Source organism: Nilaparvata lugens, chromosome 2, assembly GCF_014356525.2.
Source record: "Nilaparvata lugens isolate BPH chromosome 2, ASM1435652v1, whole genome shotgun sequence".
NCBI classification, from domain to species: domain Eukaryota; kingdom Metazoa; phylum Arthropoda; class Insecta; order Hemiptera; family Delphacidae; genus Nilaparvata; species Nilaparvata lugens.
In genome coordinates, this window is record NC_052505.1 from 51446293 (window position 1) to 51465220 (window position 18928).

The 18928-nt window shown below is 33.5% G+C and overlaps 1 protein-coding gene across 1 annotated transcript in view; it reads right to left on the reverse strand.

The window, feature by feature from the left end:
• Positions 1 to 3780: 3780 nt before the first annotated feature.
• Positions 3781 to 18928, reverse strand: part of LOC111043960 — a 15450-nt gene continuing 302 nt past the window's right edge. Inside the window, exons 2-6 of the mRNA XM_039420112.1 lie at positions 11598 to 11723; positions 11248 to 11459; positions 8880 to 9047; positions 5238 to 5469; positions 3781 to 3833 (exon numbers count right to left, since the gene is read on the reverse strand). Coding sequence (XP_039276046.1) covers positions 3781 to 3833; positions 5238 to 5469; positions 8880 to 9047; positions 11248 to 11459; positions 11598 to 11723 — 791 coding nt within the window. The remainder of the gene's footprint in view (positions 3834 to 5237; positions 5470 to 8879; positions 9048 to 11247; positions 11460 to 11597; positions 11724 to 18928) is intronic.

An 18928-nucleotide genomic window follows, 5' to 3' on the forward strand; every position in this document is an offset into this window, starting at 1 on the left:
ACATGACTGACTTTTGTAAGCAAAATGGCTTTGTTGAAACAAATGAACCCATGAATAAAATCATGTTCTTGAAGAAAACAAAGCACAAAGTCACCATTGATGTGTTAGTATTCAAAGGTTGTTTCAAGTTGCTTACTTACAAGATGATGACAGTGAATCACATGTATTATACATATATTACATATTTTAATTATGTCTATTTTTTGTCAGGTATCATATTAGGTAACTAGGTTTTTTAGAGCAAATTATGTCCCATTTTCTCATCTTTCATTGCATATCGTGCCATAAGCCATATGTAATTAGGTTATAGTTTTCTTCTGGGCTTTTAACCCATTTTGCAATTTTTTTATTTGTAGTATATTTTTATTAAATATACTTCCTTATGAAAGTTTAGTACTGACATGTAGGATAGGCTCTAATTAATCTTTCTCTTCCTTGTATTATTTAGGAAATTTATTTACTCAATTTTTCTTTTTCTCTTATTTGTATTTTTTAGGGAACTTATTTACCCATTATCCATCTTGATCGTCTTTGTATTGTAATCTTGAAATGTTTGTACCTATTATACAGTCTTCAAATTCTGAAATTATTTAAAAAATAAATGGTTCAATTTAGAACATGCTGGAATTTAATCTTATGTATAAATTCTTTTGTTATAATAATAAAACTTCAAAATTTGAAAGTATTAATGAATTGTGTCGCCATATATATGAGATGTTCAATATAAATGAAAGTTAACTTGAATAATGTTTTCATTAAATAAAAACATATTGTCATATTATTAATTGAAATGAGTTAAAGATTAAAATTTCTCTAAAGTTTTTGTAATTGATGTCTTTTTCTAAATTAAAAAAAAACCGGTTTGTTCTATAAATTTTGATATGATTGATTATCGTTTGAAATGGATGCTGGAGTGTATGTAGAATTTTTAGTGGGGTTTGTTGATAAGAATTTTGCTGGTATGTAATTGTTTTTTGAGATGGAAACCCATTATTGCCTAAAGAAGGAATAACAGAGGTTATGACTTAGAGAGGCAGTAATGAGATAATATTTTTAAAAAAAAACGGGGAGAGTGCTGTACCTATGGACAAAATTTGGTTTTAGATTTTTTTAGGCTCCCTGAAAGAGTTTTTCTTTCTCTTTTCCAGTAACTCATCTCTCTAAACCCTTAGCAATGTTGACTATTTTTTGTACAGCTCTTGATTTCATATTCTACCTTCCACAACAGTTTTCTCAAAACCATGCTCTTTGTCCCTAGGTACATCAGGATGATGTACCTAGGGACAAGCTGTGATGTACCTAGGGACAGTGTGTAAAAGAATCAGTGATACACAATTCTCAATATTTTTATTTTATCCAACTCTTATTTAATCAAACAAATTAATTAAAAACATGAATAATAATCAAAAATGATAAGCTCACATTATTCATAAATGGAAAATATTTATTTCAAAATTATTCAGCCTATCCCAGGAGGAATCCAGCAAATGAAACATGGAATGTTAACTGGTTTTCTCGTCTTTCTGTTCCACCAACAGTAACTGGATCAGGAAGCTTGATTATGATGTCTTCACCTGATACTTCATAGAGTTTAGCATCTTTTTCAATTTTAAATTTATTGGAATCAAGACATTTTTTCAGATATTTTACTATAAATATATCTGAATGTTGTTGATCCTCAATCTCTACAACTTGAGCAACATAGTATTTCACACTTTTTTTCCCTGGGAATTTCACTAAAATATAGTCATTTACTCTTAGGTCATTCATAGAAAACTTGCTTTCAAGGTCTTTTGCAAAGATATAGGACTCTTCTTCTTCAGAAAAGCTGTCATTTTTTTCCTCACATAAGTCCATCATGTCTGCACTTTCTGAAGAAGAGCTAACTGGAGAAGTTGATTGTTTAAAACCTTTGAACTTGCTCAAATTCAACCTAACTTTTCTTTTCTTTGGTTGAGATACCTTATCTTGTAGCTTATGTTTCTTGGCATATGTTTTTCAGTTGAGTGATTGGACGACACGACTGAGTTTTTAAAAATTGAAACTTTATTAACACTACAACTACAGAAAATACCGAATTAATGAATTTCGGGAGCCGAGTGCTCTCGTCAAGAGTTTGAGTAGAACTAACTGAAAATAATTAATTGAGACATAAAGAAGACAATGCATAGTCAGCTATATTCTGTAACAATAGGGCTGTAATACTATTACTATAGATATTTAACTCCTCCACCCCTAGACTGAAGCTGTCCTCAGCGATCAGAATTTTGGGTTTGGAGGCAAGGCCCAAGAACAAATGTTGGGGCTTGCGAATTTGCTGCTACATTAACATTTCTACAATTATTTCGTAAAGAAGTTACATATTTAATAAAGTTATATAATTTAAATACAATAAATATACTAAGAATAACAATAAAACATATAATAAAAATCCAAATATAATAAGTATCGTCTTTTGCAATGCTAAGTTCTTCTATTGCTAGTAGTGGTTCAATCTTAATATTTGCTTCATGTATAATATCAAATGAAAAGTTTGTTTTCAATTTACGAAATGGAACTTCAGATGGGATTGATATATCACTTTCCCAATATTCATGTATTTTAGGATGTTCGAATAACTGTTCTGACTTATTAAGATACAATAATTGAGTTGATTTTGGATATAATGTAGTGTTCTTTTTGTCTGATAAAATAATAGCTTTGTCAATTTTGTACAGTAGATATTGATTGATAATTGGAATGAATTTTACAAAAGAAGCAGATTCATTAATTACTAATTGTTTACAGTGTTCTAATTTCTTATCTTCTAACACTTCACTTATACACTTATTTTTTATCACTGTCACATTTCTGCAGTAGTAGTTGTCACACAAATATTCACATTTACCAGATAAAATTTCGTCATATCTCAGGATAAGGGAAGGATATTCATGAATGGTGGTAACTTCAGTATTACGATAAACAGGATAGGATAATAAGAAGAAGGTTTCATAAGTAGGTGATTTTAAAGGGAATTCAATGAAGTAGGATATATATTCTTTATATATTGAGCAGTGTACCTTTGCTAATTGCCATAATACTTCTGGTTCTTCAGAAATTAATTTTACATTCGATTCAGAAATAATATTATTTATTTCTTTATGGGATAATATACTAGAATGTAGAATATTCAATCTACAAAACTCTAAACTAGTATCTAAATCGCTTATTTTATTAAAGAGCAAACTTAATGAGCTAAATAAAAGGGAAAATTGCTGGTTCAGCTGTACAGTCGTAGTTTCATTTGAGAGAGTTTTGAAATAGTTTATAATTTTCAAATTATCCCCATGAGTCTTTTTCACATCAGCATTAAAATCGTCAATGAGCCTTTTGTTTACTGAAAATTGATTCTCAATATTATGCTGTAAGCGGTATTCATTTGACTGAACTTGAAATAATATTTTGTCGTATTTTTCTTTGTCGTTCGCATCCATGTTACCGGTTACCCATGAAATAGCTGAGCCAAGTCCATTGAAAAGTCCACGCTTATTTCTATTTTTGCTGATATTGATGTGATCTAGTTTTGTTTCTGTGTATTTTAAATGCATTGTTATGATGTCTAGACGGCCTTGATCGATATTGTGTTCACGCAAAGTGAATATTGTTCTTTTGATAGTATTTAATTCGATACGCAACATGTTTACATTAATATTATGCATGTATGTGAAGGTTTCATTTATTATGAACGAGTCCTGAATTTTGATAGGAGTGATGCCTGATGTTTTACTTAGATCAGTCAATCTATACGGGTTTGCTGGTGTTAGGAACAGGATCAGCAGAAGAAACATTGTTACCTGAAACAGATAAATTAGTTGATTTCTTTTTCTTTCGTGCTCGCTTCACTCGATTCGGGTGAAGTTTGAAGGGTCGTTTCTGGATCGCTCTTGGATTAGTAGCTAATTGAGTTTCCTTATTGTATTTCACTTTGAAAAATTTGGGTTTGTCCTTTTTATTAAACGTTGTCTTTATGAAGGGTTCATTAGGCATTTCAAAATCTTTTTCTCTAGTTTGATTTAAGCGATCAGTTCTGTTTTGTTTTTCTTGTCCTACTTTATCTTTTACTAGTTTGTGAATAGTTTTCAGTTTTTCTACATAGGCGTTTGTTCTTTCTTCAGCAATAAGGGCTTCCGTTATTTCATCAACATATGGATTTTTCGATATACCAAAAGTCATTTCCATAGGAGTTAGTTTCAAGGTTGAATTTATTGTGTTATTGAATGCGATAATTGCAAGTTTCATATTATCTTCGGGTTTGTTGTCTTTATTTTCCATTTGTATAGCATTAAGGAGTTCAATGAGTGTCGAGTGTGCTCGTTCCAATAAACCCTGGGAATCTGGATGTCCCGGTGTTATATAATAAGGTTCTATCTTATATAAACGCAAAAAATCTCGAAGTCCAGCATTGTCGAATTCACGACCATTATCCATTTGGATTGTCTTAGGGCATGGAAATAGAGAAAAGTAATCATTCAAACAAGACTGTATTTCAAGTTGGTTCAAACTTGTTAGTGGATATGCCATGAGTTTTTTCGAAAAGCAATCTATTATCGTGAGGAATTTTATTCTACTGTATTGAAACGTGTCAATCTGTAATTTTTCGAAAGGTTTGTCAGGAGTTGGGGTAATTTTGTATTCAACTTGAACAGGTCTTCTATCATATTTCACTTTAGCACATACTGAACATTTATTTATGTATTCTGTAATGTCTTTAAGCATGGTAGGCCAATAGTATTCTCTTCGAATGTGGCTATAGATTTCATTAATTCCACGGTGATACGTTTTTCCTACATGATAATTGGTTACAACTTCTTTTTGTTCCTCTGAATCAGTTATATCCAAATTCAGTTTCTTATATCTCCTAAGTTTCACAGAATTAAAATTAGCAATGATAGCATTCTTAAAATTTTCGAAAATCATTTCATATTCTTTTTCCAATACACCTGTCCTGGAGCAAAGTATCCCATAAAGTGTGTTGGGTTTCAAGTATTGTATACACACATCATTTATTTCTTCAGGAGTGGATGAACTTTGAAAATATAGAGTCAATCTGTTTTTTGTAAAAACTTTTCTGATAACAGGTTCTTTGTTGCCACGTTCTAAAATGATTTGATTTTGTTCAACATTGATTATTTTGTCATCTTCCGCAATAACTACTTGTTCGTTCGAACTCTCCTGTGAATGTATTGTAACTAGACTACGATTATCAACTTCTAGGTCATTAGCATCATTATCATTAGCATCATTATCATTATTTACAATATTATCTCGATCGGAATTGTTAGTTTGTTCGGCAGATTTGCCTACATGTTGAAGAAAATCGTCAAGTGTGACGGTGTCTACTGAGGGAATGTCTGTGTTAGTGTTAAATCTAAGCAGTTCGTCCATGTCAAATTCGTCGGGGTCATCGAGATCATTGTTATTCTCGAGATCCTGAAAGTCATGATTGAAACCACGAAAACCACTTTCGAAACCTTGGAAAGGTTCGTCTTCATCATTTTCCATCATGTTAACGTCAAGTGGGCGTATTCTTGAAAGAGCGTCGGCTACTTGGTTCGATTTACCTTCCACATACTGGATTGAAAAATCAAATTCTTCTAGAAAGAGTTTCATACGAATTTATTTTGAATTCGGTTTTTTAATGCTGTGTAGCCATTGAAGAGGTTTGTGATCGGTTTCGATTATGAATTTTCTACCATAGAGGTATGGTCGAAAATGTTTGCATGACTAGACTATAGCTAATAATTCTTTCTCAATCGTAGAAAGATTTTCTTCATGACGATTAAGTGTACGAGAAGCATATGCAATGGGTAAAGTTTTACCATTGAATTTTTGTGATAACACTGAACCTATAGCATAATTGCTAGCATCACAAGTCAGAATAAATGTTTTTGTGAAGTCAGGTAGCTGTAAAATTGGATCGTTTTGTAATAGAAGTTTTAATGTTTCGAATGACTTTTGATATTCTGGATTGTTTGGATTGATTTTAACATCTTTTTTCAAGGCGTGTGTGAGAGGTTTTGCAATCTTAGCGTAATCTTTTATCATTTTTCGATAGTAGCCTGTCAATCCTAGAAATTGCTTAATTTCTTTTTCAGTTTTTGGGATTGGAAAGTTCTTAATAGCTTCTAGCTTTGAAGGATTGGGTTGAATTCCGCGTTCAGAAATGATATGTCCTAAGTATAGTAATTCTCGTTTAAAAAACTCTGTTTTGTCCAGTTGGATTTTTAGATTATGATCTCTAAGTTGTTTGAAAACTGATTTTAGATGTTTCAAGTGTTCCTCGAGATTATCGGAAAACACAATTATGTCGTCCATGTAGACTAACACATTGGGCATTCTGGAAAACAAAATGTTCATTGCACGTTGGAAAGTAGCTGGAGCGTTCTTTAATCCAAACGGCATTCTCAAAAATTCATAATGTCCGTTCTCAGTTGAAAAGGCAGTTTTTGGAGTTGATTCCTTTTCCATTTGAATTTGATGGAATCCAGAAGCGAGATCTATCGCTGAAAAATAGGTAGCCCTTCCAATTTTTCCAAATAAGTCCTCAATATTTGGTAGAGGATATTTGTCTTCAATCGTTTTATCATTAATCTTTCTGTAATCTAAAACGACACGTATTTTACGTTTACCGGAGGCGTCTGGTTTTTTGGGCACTACCCAAATTGGACTGTTATATGGGGAGTTGGAATGTTGAATTATTTTATTCTGAAGAAGTTTGTCAATTTCTAATTCAACGTCCTTCCTAAACACTTGAGGGTATCTATAATTTTTAGAATATACAGGGATTTCGTCAGTAGTGTTGATTTTAAATTTCAACAGATTAGTACTACTTGTCAATTCATCATGTTCACGTTTGATGATTTCAGGAAAATTCCGGATTAGATTTATGATATGTTTCCGCTCTTCGACATTCATATGGTCCGTCCGAAGAAGTTTGGGAATTTCTCTTATAATATCCGAGTTGTTTGATACATCTGAGTTATCAATTTCATCATTGTCAAAAATAGTTTCTAATTCTTCTATCTCCATTGGCTCGGGGCTTATGGTCATGAGCTCATTGGAATACACTACGCACTTACATCTATTTTCTTCTATACTAACAATACTTTCTTCAACGTAATAGCTTTCATGAGAAACAGCTTTAAGTAGTCCCGTCTTGAGATTAGGAATCGACCTAACTGGTACAGTAACAACATTAAATCCTGGTTTCAATTGAATTTGTTCATTAGAGTTAATCACTGATAACAACGGTTTCGAAATAGTACGATAATCCAACGTGTTGTTTGTATAATTTACATTGGCTTTGAGTTCTTTCAAAGTTTCGTGACCTAATAGGATATCATATCTTGTCGAAAAGTCATACACGTACATTTTGATTTGTGAACTTCCTGGAAACACAGTATTTGAGTTCATAAAAATGTATTCATTTCCACCACTTTCACCGGCTGGTGTTTTTACTACGAACTTTTCTTTATATCTGGTCACATTGGGTGGTATGATAGAGGGGTTCACATAGTTCTTTGACGACCCAGTGTCAACCATCCATTTACGGTTAGCGTGGTCGACAAAATATGGGAGCGACTTATTTATGATATTCAATTCAAATTGTTTGGGGGTGTTTCCGCTGAGTGTGTTGGGCCTACCCCTAAAAAATGAGCCTGCATGTTGTTGAATGCTTCAGTAAGTGAAGTTAGCTGGTTTTGCATGCTTTGGATTTCGTTTCCGAAAGGATGAGATGAGTTGTCTGTCAAGTCATCGTGCATGTTTTGGATTCCGTTTCCGAAAAGATTAGATGAGTTATCTGTCAAGTTATCTTGCAAATGATGCACTTCAAACGGAGATTTTGAGTTCAGTTTGAAACGATTAGAAGGATTTGTTTGAACTGTGCGCATGCTGACAGTGTTTTGTGAATCCCACTTACTATTATGTGGTTGTCTGAATTGAGGATTGTTTTGCACAGGCCTCGGTTGATGAGGGAATTGAGCAAATTGATTTTGAGGGAAATTTTGTTGAAAGTTTCTGTTCTGGGGGAATGTTTGCTGTGATGCATTATTCTGTTGGAAGAAATTCGGTACTCGAGGTTGCGAGAAGTTGTTAGAAAAAGCTCTGTTGCTTGCTTGATAAGCATGAGTGAATGTGTTCGATCGCATTGGCGTTTGATTAAAAGCTCTTGAATCAATTTTATTGATAGTACTGATAGTTGATTTGAAGTTCAAGCTCCTTAGAACAATACTACAGTCATTAATAAGCTTATGTCTAGCATCGTCAAGATCATGAATTTGCAGGATTTGCAAATGAGAGCCCAAAGTTGGATGAACTCCGTGAATCAATGTACGGGTGAGAGTTGCGTTCAACTGCTGCATTAGATTAGTCAAAAGTTCACCTTGGATACCATCTAGTTTGTATTTAGTCAACACAGTTGTGCGTTTTTCATCGAGGCGATTAATGAATTCGATCGGGTGTTCATTTGAATAGGATTTCATGAAAGTAATTTCCGCAATTAGGTCTGGAACGGACCTGTTGTCAGCGAAGTTTGTTTTTAGAGCGGCTATCAGCTCTGTTACAGTTGTACAATTGTTATTAAAAACAACTGATTCTGCGGGTCCTGAAAGACGGCTTACGGCTGCCCTGAAAAGGAGCCAGTGATTTTCTGTTTTTTCGTCAATGTTTGCACTACAATAGGACACTAGTAGTTTATTACAAGTACTAATAAAATGTGGTAGCTTATAGCAAGTACCATCATAGTGGGGTATGAATTTAAGAATGTCATGAGGAATTTGTTTCGAGATATTAGGCATTGTAGGGTTTGGTTGAGGAAGAGATATAACGAAATTACTCACAGTCGATTGAGGTTGGTGGGCGATGTTCCGGTTGTCGTCAGCGTCGGCGTCGGTGTCGTCTTCTCCTTCGGATGATATAAGGACAGCAGGAATCCTCCTGAAGGTGGCGAGATCTCGGTCCCTCTGTAGAGTCCTCTCGTCTCCTGCGGTGGCCAGCGTGGGGTTGAACTAACTGCTAGGCTGGATACGGTTACAGCGTGATGGTGATAACAGCTTGATGGTGGTTTTCCATTGAGAAGTACTTGAAGTCGTTTTCGTTTTTGTAGTTTGATTTGATTTACACTTATTAACACTGGTGAAAGTTAAGTTCTTGTTGAAGAAATTTTTGAAAGTTTGAGTTTACTCTGATAACACTTGACTTTGTTTTCTCGTTGGAGAATAATTTTGTAGTTGAGTGATAGATTTTGAAATTTTGAAGTCGAGTCACTTTCACTATGAGTTTCTCGTTGGAGAAAAATATATGGGTTGGTTCACGGATGAAGAGGTGAAACTCAAAGTTTTTTCTTTGCACAAGATAAAAGGTCTTGTATCCGAGTTTAATGAACGTGGATGGATACAACGATAAAACTTTCCGCGACGTAAGTTCGGGCGCCAGTTAAGTGATTGGACGACACGACTGAGTTTTTAAAAATTGGAACTTTATTAACACTACAACTACAGAAAATACCGAATTAATGAATTTCGGGAGCCGAGTGCTCTCGTCAAGAGTTTGAGTAGAACTAACTGAAAATAATTAATTGAGACATAAGGAAGACAAAGCATAGTCAGCTATATTCTGTAACAATAGGGTTGTAATACTATTACTATAGATATTTAACTTATTTTTTGTCAGGTATCATATTAGGTAACTAGGTTTTTTAGAGCAAATTATGTCCCATTTTCTCATCTTTCATTTCATATCGTGCCATAAGCCATATGTAACTAGGTTATAGTTTTCTTCTGGGCTTTTAACCCATTTTGCAATTTTTTTATTTGTAGTATATTTTTATTAAATATACTTCCTTATGAAAGTTTAGTACTTACATGTAGGATAGGCTCTAATTAATCTTTCTCTTCCTTGTATTATTTAGGAAATTTATTTACTCAATTTTTCTTTATCTCTTATTTGTATTTTTTAGGGAACTTACCCATTATCCATCTTGATCGTCTTTGTATTGTAATCTTGAAATGTTTGTACCTATTATACAGTCTTCAAATTCTGAAATTATTTAAAAAATAAATGGTTCAATTTAGAACATGCTGAAATTTAATCTTATGTATAAATTCTTTTGTTATAATAATAAAACTTCAAAATTTGAAAGTATTAATGAATTGTGTCGCCATATATATGAGATGTTCAATATAAATGAAAGTTAACTTGAATAATGTTTTCAGTAAATAAAAACATATTGTCATATTATTAATTGAAATGAGTTAAAGATTAAAATTTCTCTAAAGTTTTTGTAATTGATGTCTTTTTCTAAATTAAAAAAAAAACGGTTTGTTCTATAAATTTTGATATAATTGATTATCGTTTGAAATGGATGCTGGAGTGTATGTAGAATTTTTAGTGGGGTTTGTTGATTAGAATTTTGCTGGTATGTAATTGTTTTTTGAGATGGAAACCCATTATTGCCTAAAGAAGGAATAACAGAGGTTATGACTTAGAGAGGCAGTAATGAGATAATATTTTTTGTGTTGATTACTTATGTTGATTGCCATAGATGCAAAATAATGATTAATAATGTTGATTGCCATAGATGCAGATGATTACTTATGAATATTGATTGCCTTTGAAGCAAAATATTATTGATGTTTTGAATGATTTCTTGTTTAATGATTGATAGTAAAGTTTTGTCATGAAATGTAGTTTGTGTTTAGAACATTGAAAAGTCGAAATAAACTATAGTATCCAACAAACGATAATTAATAATATTGAATAATTTGCTTTTCATAAAATATTTGAACAGTGAATAAATGGAAATGAAATTATTTTTTTATTAAAATTTTGTAATTGATGTCTCCAAATTTCACAATTTATGTATTGCTGACTGTATAATAAGATGTTAACAAATTTCATTTTTATATTGATTATATACTTGTAAATAATTTTCATGTGTATTAGATTGATTGGTAGCCTAATCGAAATTTTCTTTTTATTTTATAAGCATTTTAAGATAACAGGTACAGCGTGGACATTAACATCGAAATAATTATTACGTGAATCTCAAAATCAGCAACAAGTGAACACCATGAAGAGTGTTAAGAACATTTGGGTGATTTTTGAACTAGTGTGACTCATTGATTGACTATCAACGCCAATATCTACACCAACAACTACGCCGATATCTACACCAATATCTACACCAATAACTACGCCAATATCTACACTGATGTCTACACCAATGTCTGCGCCAATGTCGAAGCCAATGCCTGCGCCAATGTTGATGCCAATGCCTACACCAATGCCATTGCCAACAACTACGCCGATATCTACACTGATGTCTACGCCAATGCCTGTGCCAATGTCGATGCCAATGTCAATGCCAATAACTACACTGATGTCTATGCCAATGTCGATGCCAATGCCAACACCAATATCTACGCCAATATCTACACCAATAACTACGCCAATATCTACGCTGATGCCTATGCCAATATCAACGCCAATATCTGCTCTGATGTCTACACCAATGCCAACGCCAATATCTATGTTGATGTCTACGCCGATGCCTGTGCCAATGCCAATATCTACGTTGATGTCTATGCTGATGCCTGTGCCGATGCCAATGCCAATATCTACGTTGATGTCTATGCTGATGCCTGTGCCGATGCCAATGCCTGCGCCAATGTTGATGCCAATGCCTACGACAATGCCAACACCAACGCCAACACCAATGCATACGCCAATGACAATGCCAACACCTATTGCTGACCATGTAACTCAAACGCCTATTGCTGACCATGTAACTCAAACACATGTAACTCAAACACATGTAACTCAAACGCCTATTGCTGACCATGTAACTCAAACTACAACACTACCACGTTACCTGGAGGTAATTGCCATCCATGTTCACATTCACAACTTTGAATTCAGAATAACAGTCACAGTATCATGAAAGAATTCATTTAAAAAAAAAATTTTTTTTGTTCAACATACTAAATTTTCATGCAATAGAAAATTGAATTTTTCTATCTATTAAATTTATGTGCAATTTCAAAAAACTATTCTTTTATATATATTAAACTTCCTGTTGAGATATTTTCCTTAAATTATAAAGCTAAATCAAAAGTAATTTTGATATTCTATACTTTGAAATATTGTTTGGAAATGTATAACAAATGCTATTGATGAATTTTTATAATAATTTTCAAAATTATAGGATGACATGTAATGTTTTTATAGAAAAATTGTTACTGTTCTCGAATTTAATTTCAACAATTTCATTTGTTTCAATGTAATTTTTTCTTTAAATTTTCAAACAGTAAACTTTTCTATGTCAAGAGGGGGGTATTTGTAATATTACATTTTTTCTCGATTAAAATTGAATCTTCAATTCGAGATCTATAAAACTTGATAGTAAATATCAGAGTAATCGATATGCGGACAACTTTTTAACTGAGAATTTATCGTGAATAATTGTGTTGCACATTCCATGGTATCACCGAAACTGAGTAACAGAATTAACAGATAAATAGATCATTATAAATATAGAGGATATATATAAATTTAAAATAACAGTTTCGAAATAAAGTTTTATTGAGAACAAATGTAAAATGTAAATTCTAAACTTGTAATTTATAATTTTTTTGGAATTTAATATCAGTGACGTGTTCATGATGTCAACACTGATTTTGAGGTGGGGCTTTGCTTTGTACTTGTTAGGCTCTCTCTAAAAAATGGTGGCTGGCTATGTGTTCTGGTTTTGTGTTCTCTGAATATTTTTCTGTTTAAGTGAATTTTTAATGTTTTAAATTGAGTTTTGAACAGTTTTATGGTGTTCTAATTTTGTCTAAAATTGTTTTGTGTGTTTACAAGCCTATAGTCATTGTTTTTCAACTATATAAATAGATAAGTATTTAGCCTGTAATGATGTTAGATGCTTAAGTGTGTAAGGTATTATTTTTGTGGATTTGTGTTGTATATTGCCAAAATTCTTCTGAAGATTATAAGTTGGTTTGCTCTGAAAACTGGATTTCTCATTCATAGGCGATAGATCCATTCATAGTTTATCAAGAATCTACCATTTAAGAGCCGATAACTTCCTGTAGGTTAATAGGTGTGAAATGCTATCCAACCTATTTAGGAGAAATTGGTAGCACGGCACCTTTTAAGAGAAATGTTCTGCTGCTTCCTTACAACAACTGAAAGCATGACAAATAATTGAAAACTTTACAAACTGAAAACTTGATGTAATCAAATATTGAAGAATTTAAAATAGGTTTATAACCATCCTCGATTAAGCAAGAATCTATATGCAAAATTTCAAGTTAATTAGTCCAGTAGTTCAGACGTCATGATGCGTCAATAGTTATTTGTATATCTAGAGTGAAAAGTACGACTTTTTCTCCCTGTGGGAAAAAGTTTGAAGCCTGAGGCGAAGCCGAGGGCAGCAATTTTCCTGAGGGAGAAAAAGTATTTTTCGCTCGTGATGTACACATCATTTTTCCTCCATCTACATTTTTCTTTTGAAACTGAAAATAAAATCATTCTAATAACTTACATATTGGTGACAATGATTCCTAACAACATAACCTAAATCTAAAACCTTAAAACCGGTTGTCTGATTGGCACTGCCGATTGCGCTATCTATCGGCAAAAGTTGTAACAATTATATCAGCTGAGCAGCTACCAAAAATGGCTGACTCCAGATCACGCGGTTCAGATTTGAATTGCAGATCAAAAATATTTGTTGGCTGGTATTTTGAATAGAATAAAATATTTTAAAAATTTTATAAATTTTTATCGTCTACTAATATTAAGAATATAATAATTATCATACAAACATATATTTCATGTGTTAATCAAATTTCTGGTTGTGGTATTGAATTCAGTTGACTCAATGACAGACACCTCTATTATGCTTTCTCATCTGAGCTTAGACCTTCTAACCTATTACAATGTAAGTTTCAAAATAGAGATGCTCCCCATATTATTTAAATGGAGTCACTTTTACCCCCTAGGAAGTTTTTCTGTTTTTTACTACCGAGAGCGAAAAAGTGACACTTTAGTATTAGGTTTCAGGAAGTAAAGTAAGTACTTTAGACAGTAGGTGGAGGAAAACATAATTTTCCTATACCAGGTACTTTACACCTGTATACATGTATAATCCAGTTCTTTCCTTTATTATAGTATGGAAGATAATAGATGGATGGATAATCATTGTTATTTTACTAAAATATAGAATAAGTTGAAAAGTTTCCCTTTCAGAGGGAGTTTTGACAGCCCACAAAACTCATCTTTCATTTGAAGATGTAATGAAAAGGTGCATATGACCTTATTTTTTTGCTCAGCTTGCCAAAATACCCCTCATTCCAATATTAAAATTTTCGCCTGACTGTACAGTGAGTCAGTAATTCCATTCTATCAGGGCTCGAATAATTTTGAAATTTTAATTAAATAAAAATGGAAGAGAATAATTTCTCTATGTTATTGTCAACACCTTTATTCAAAGACATAATTAACTGCATGCGTTTTCATATTGCCGATACAGCATTAATGAAACTGTAGACGTTCATTTAGCACTTTGACTCAAAAAGCTGTTCTAGCTGAAAAGTTAATAATGCATGCCACATGTAGGCCTAAACATTGCATCAGGAAAACAAAGTTCAAAACTATGGGCCAGTTGCATGTACATCTGTTAAATATGGACATTAACGCCGATTAACAAATCAGTGTTAGTTTTATGGATTCATTTCTGTTCCACAAAGATCAGTTAGTTTTTAATTCCAATTAAGTTTAACGTTAACTAACCAAGATTTTAACAGGTTCACAATCCGGCAACACTGTAATTTATCCAACAGTGATGCTATTAAAATTATTCTAAACCTTAGACCAGTTATAGAATAGACACGCTGGGAAGTCTAGCCTCTGAAGCCAACATCTACTGCCAAATTGTGACGTCATCATCGGATAGAAAACTTTCAGATTGTGTCTATTTCAAAAGGATTCAAATCATTATTCATAAAAATGGTAAACTCCCGCTGGAATAGACACAATCTGCTATGGAAAACTATGTAAACAAACTCTACAGAAAAGTTTTCTATCCAATGCTGACGGCATGATATGACAGTAGATGTTGGCTTCATCAACTTTCAGTATGAATATACAATGGGCCGTGACTATTCTATAACTGGTCTAAGTTCTAAACAAATGACAAAAAGTGAGGTTATTATTGAAGTGGTGACTATTCATTACGCATGAGTAGATATAAAAGGCCGGTCCTGGCACAGAAGTGTGCCAGGACCGGCCTTTACCTCAAGGACATCCAGGTCAACCACCCCTAACCTCAAGGTCATCCAGGTCAACCACCCCAACCTCAAGGTCATCCAGGTCAACCACACCCACCTCAAGGTCATCTAGGTCAACCACACCTACCTCAAGGTCATCCAGGTCAACCACACCAACCTCAAGGTCATCCAGGTCAACCACACCCACCTCAAGGTCATCCAGGTCAACCACACCCACCTCAAGGTCATCTAGGTCAACCACACCTACCTCAAGGTCATCCAGGTCAACCACACCAACCTCAAGGTCATCCACGTCAACCACCATAACCTCAAGGTCATCCAGGTCAACCACCCTAACCTCAGGGTCACCCAAAAACAAAGAAAAAATTAAAAAAAATTAAAAAAAATTAAAAAAAAATTAAAAAAAATTAAGAAGGAAAAATTTAAAAAAAAAATAATAATTTAAAAAAAAAATTGAAAAAAAAATTAAAAAAAATTAAGAAGGAAAAATTTAAAAAAATTAAAAAATATATATAAAAAAATAAAAAAAAAATTAAAAAAAAAATTAAAAACACATAAAATCGGGAATAAATGGGAAAAAAGGGAAAAAAGGGAAAAAAATTCCCTCCGGATCCCGAACTGGGGTATAAAAGGAGTTGTTCTACAAGGAGTGGGACATTGTGTCTAGTGCAGTCGTGCCTTCAGTACATGTGTGTACCACCAGTACGTGTGTGTGATTTCGGCGTATTGGTTTTGGATTACTTCCATCTTTATCAACATCAAGAGTAAGTACCAGTGCATTTTATAGTTATATATATATATTTATATTATATTCATGATTCAACAATTAAGTCCAAAAGAGTAGAATTTTGAAGTAGATGGTTTGAGACTGACAATTAAATTCTAAAATGACTTAAATTCGAAAATGACAAGTTTAATTATGAATTAGGTTCCAATACATAGAGTAAATGACATATTCAAAAATGACTAGTGTAATTATGAATTAGGTTCCAATACATACAAGTTAAGAGTTTAATTGTGAATTAGGTTCTTTAAGTTGGTGGTTGTAATCCATCCTAACCTAAAAAACGTATAATCATAAAGTAGATCCTAGACCTCCATTCACATGGTTGTAATTCATCCTAACCTAAAAAACGTGTAATCACAAAGTAGATCCTAGACCCCCATTCACATTCCCCCATCCCCACCCATCCCCATAAGTAGATCCTAGACCTCCATTCACATGGTTGTAATTCATCCTAACCTAAAACCGCATAATCACAAAGTAGATCCTAGACCCCCATTCACATTCCCCCATCCCCACCCCACCCCACCATACAGCTCCGGACCATCATCCCTAGAACATAACACCTACAAACCTCCATCCTCGACCCACGATCCTAGATACTGATTCACCACCTTCATCCCCCACATCTGTTGATAGTGATTTATATATAGAGTTGAATACTGCATACCATACTAAGACAATATCGTTTTGCATTGTTCCAGATGAGCAAAGCTGTACAATGTCAGCAAACAGCAAACTCTGTAGACGAGTTTGTTGTCCTGGAGGAGGCATTCAAATCCCGACTCACGACTCTATACTACAATAATGCATACAAGGATGAGCCTGCCAAAGATTTCCACACCTTTCTGAGCAGTCTGAAGGATAAAATTGTTCACATCATCAGTCAGCAACTGCAGACACATGGAGCAATGAAGTTAAATCTAGTATTGGAGGCAACATATTTCCGCAGCACCCTTGATAAGACCTTCTTCAAACAAGAAGAGTTTCAGAATGTGGCCTTCAAAACTCCAAACTACACCATCTTCAGTATCATCAATCTTCCAGACATCATCAACCAAGCGTGCATGACCCTACTGGATGAGGAGTCAAAATTCGAAGGAAATTCCAGTGGATGGAGTCTGCTTATCATCGATGGATTGCTCATCAGGATTAGCAAACATATTCCACTGCGTGGATCATCCTACATCAGTCTTCCACCTCTTCTATCAGCACGAAAGGCAATCGTTAATCCTATAAACAAGGACCAGCAATGTCCCATCCTCGCCAAACATGTACAAGGCAGTAATCCTCAACGAGTCAATGAGCGATACCATCAATTGGAAGAGAGATACAAATTTCAGGTTAGGATGGATTACAACCACCAACTCAAAGAACCTAATTCACAATTAAACTCTTAACTTGTATGTATTGGAACCTAATTCATAATTACACTAGTCATTTTTGAATATGTCATTTACTCTATGTATTGGAACCTAATTCATAATTAAACTTGTTATTTTCGAATTTAATTGTCAGTCTCAAACCATCTACTTCAAAATTCTACTCTTTTGGACTTAATTGTTGAATCATGAATATAATATAAATATATATATATATATTTCTATATATATACTTCTAGAGAATATATATAACTATAAAATGCACTGGTACTTACTCTTGATGTTGATAAAGATGGAAGTAATCCAAAACCAATACGCCGAAATCACACACACGTACTGGTGGTACACACACGTACTGACGGCACGACTGCACTAGACACAATGTCCCACTCCTTGTAGAACAACTCCTTTTATACCCCAGTTCGGGATCCGGAGGGAATTTTTTTCCCCCTTTTTTCTTTTTTTTCCCATTTATTCCCGATTTATGTGTTTTTAATTTTTTTTTTAATTTTTTTAATTTTTTTTTTTTTTATTTTTTTTTTTTAATTTTTTTTATTTTTTTTTTTTATTTTTTTTTTTTTAATTTTTTTTTTAATTTTTTTTTAATTTTTTTTTTAATTTTTTTTTTTTTTTTAATTTTTTTTTTAATTTTTTTCAATTTTTTTTCAATTTTTTTTTTGGGTGACCTTGAGGTTAGGGTGGTTGACCTGGATGACCTTGAGGTTAGGGTGGTTGACCTGGGTGACCTTGAGGTGGGTGTGGTTGACCTGGATGACCTTGAGGTAGGTGTGGTTGACCTAGATGACCTTGAGGTGGGTGTGGTTGACCTGGATGACCTTGAGGTGGGTGTGGTTGACCCGGATGACCTTGAGGTGGGTGTGGTTGACCTGGATGACCTTGAGGTAGGTGTGGTTGACCTAGATGACCTTGAGGTGGGTGTGGTTGACCTGGATGACCTTGAGGTTGGGGTGGTTGACCTGGATGACCTTGAGGTTGGGGTTGTTGACCTGGATGACCTTGAGGTAAAGGCCAGTCCTGGCACACTTGTGTGCCAGGACCGGCTTTTTATATCTACTCGCATGTGCCATAAAATTTTCTGTCTGTTGCCAGTGTAGTCGAAGAAGATCGAAAACTAACCTCTAAAATTAGAATCTAATTTTGAATGCAAATATCAGCTAAATACTCTTTTCTATTTTATTAATGGATGAAATTCATTTATATATTCAGCTCATACTTTGAATTCTGTAGTTTTTTTTACCAAAACTAATTGGGTGAAAGTTTTTTCTAAACAGACGTTTGTGAGATAAATTTGATGCAGCTGTTTCACATCCAACAGAGTTTATGAAAATGGAAATATTTTTTAATTATCAAAACAATACCATTATTATTTTTATATTTAAAATAAAAATATTATTATAAATATTTATCAA